Genomic DNA, 2,245 nt, shown 5'->3' on the forward strand with positions numbered 1-2,245 from the left:
ATATCATAATCCAATCCCTCTCTCTCTCTCTCTATTGCTGTGGATTTTTTTTTCTTATGACCCTCTTTCTGGTCATTTCTGACATATGGGTGGCAGAAGGTTTGTCTATAGAGTAGATCTATTCTATGTTGAGGGGACAAGAGTTGTGGGACCATCACAGAAATAAAAGTCGATCCTCAAAGCCGAATTTGATCCGTCGCAACTGTAGTTCCGAGGCTAAGACCTACGCCTAAACTCTCTTAGCTACAGAGAGTATTATTGCGCGGTTTTAAGAAGCCCTCTATAGAACTTGGAGCAAATGTTCCTCTCCTAAGCCAACTTTCTCAATTTTATATTACTTTCTCAAGTTATATTATATATTATTTAATTATATATTACTTTCAGAACCAACCTGACGGAGAGGTTCGCTATAACCGACATCGCCTTGGACAGACTGAGCACCTGGCCGCAGGTTGTAGTCCAGACTTCTACTTCACAGATCTTGGTATTTCGGGACAGCATCTCCTTCAGGAGGAGCCTAGATCTCTTCAGGTATCTTACATTATTATATATTATAGTATTATTATTACATTTTTACATGATATCCTATTACCTGATTAAATAATTTACATGAAGGCAACCATTGTTCTATATAAATGTTTTTATATTCAACTTCGAGGGAACTAAAACCTCTTTCAAATAAGTATCACTGCATTATTGAGTCATTTCATATAAAAAGTAATTTTTCACAGAAACAAAATATTATTTTTTCAAAATATTTAATTTTCTATATATTTTCCTCAAAGAATTTTTAAATCCCGGAACTGAAAAATTCAGAGGTTTGTGAAAAATTAAATAAAAAAGGAAATCAGCGTTTTTGATATGGAACTCATTATTAAAAACTATACCTTTGAGGAAGTTGTCCAAAATTGTTGAATTATTTCAGCTATTGACCTCCACACAGAAACTAATAATTTTTTTGGTTTCAAATTTGATTTTTTATTTATAAATTATATTTATTATTATATCACACGCAATTATTCTTCTGAGAAAAGGTTCCTTTTTTTGCCTAGAAAGCAGTGAAATGCTTGTCATATAAAGTTTTCATAATGTACTCATAGATCGACCTTTTTTTACTTTACTAATTGCCTTTAAGTGTCGAGAAGTTGACGACACACTTGTTTCGTTCAAATGGAAGACTTGAAACAACCAAAATTATATGGCTAATCGTAACACCAACGCCCCGAGTGGCCAAGAAAACAAAAGCAAACACTCACTAGCGAGCCTTGGTCAGAGGCAGCCATTTATTTCTTGTCATCTATATTCTACCAGAAAATAAATGAGTAGAGACACCTTGAAGTGCCTCCCGGAACAGAAGAAGAGGAGGGAAGAAATCTGGTAATGAAGGCAGGAAAACCGAGCCATGGAGTTAGTCCACACCTATCAATATAACGTAAATCATCATTAAATACATAGACCAATTATTAAAATTTAACCAACACACATTAGATTTCATTTATCATTATTTTATACAGTCCACTACAATCAAACCAGCGATTCAAAAGTGAAGGGTGCTTGGCATTAGGTTGAAGGTGCACCTCATACACTTGTATTCAGTAGTGCTCCAGTCCTTTAACTGTTTTCTTCCTCAGTAAGTCTAAGTTCATCGTCATCAATTGCCGGTGGAAGTCTTCCCTGTGTATAATATCCAAATCTTTGTCACCCGCAAAAAAATGTTTCAAACCACCGGCGAACTGTCTGTTCGTTATAACAATCTTAGTAAAATCAAAATCAAATTCGCATCCATGTGGTGGTAAATAGCAGAAATAACTAATTTCTCCTTTTTACCCAGAGGTGAGACCATCACATCCATATCGTACTGCAGTGATATTGACATAACGAAATAATAATCTTGTCTAAAAACAATTTGTATTCGATAATCGGAAGGGACCTATACTCATACACGACAACGCCAGAACTTTTCAGAGAGACAGTTTCACGTTTCATGACAGACAGTAAAGAAACAAAACGAGCTGCGTTAGGAAGTCCTTCTACATCCACCTTATCACCAACAGATGTCCATTTGATCAGAAATTCCTTAAGAGCAAATTTTTGAAAACGATTCTTAGATCACAAACGTTAATTAACACACAAGACTGAAACGACAAGAAACTGCTCGTTGATTCTGATTGCTACAACACTTACTTGACAAACGCTCTAAACTTCCCATTCACTACAAAAATTAGTATACACTACGATAATCAGA

General features: G+C 35.2%; 1 protein-coding gene across 1 annotated transcript in view; it reads left to right on the forward strand.

Moving 5' to 3' along the window:
• Positions 1–2,245, forward strand: part of LOC112211915 (uncharacterized) — a gene marked incomplete at its 5' end in the record, with an annotated part of 215,970 nt that overhangs the window by 107,710 nt on the left and 106,015 nt on the right. Inside the window, 1 exon segment of the mRNA XM_067052310.1 lies at positions 385–531. Coding sequence (XP_066908411.1) covers positions 385–531 — 147 coding nt within the window.

This window comes from Halyomorpha halys, unplaced genomic scaffold (assembly GCF_000696795.3).
Source record: "Halyomorpha halys isolate HHAL.00 unplaced genomic scaffold, Hhal_1.1 Scaffold44.1, whole genome shotgun sequence".
In the NCBI taxonomy this organism is placed as follows: domain Eukaryota; kingdom Metazoa; phylum Arthropoda; class Insecta; order Hemiptera; family Pentatomidae; genus Halyomorpha; species Halyomorpha halys.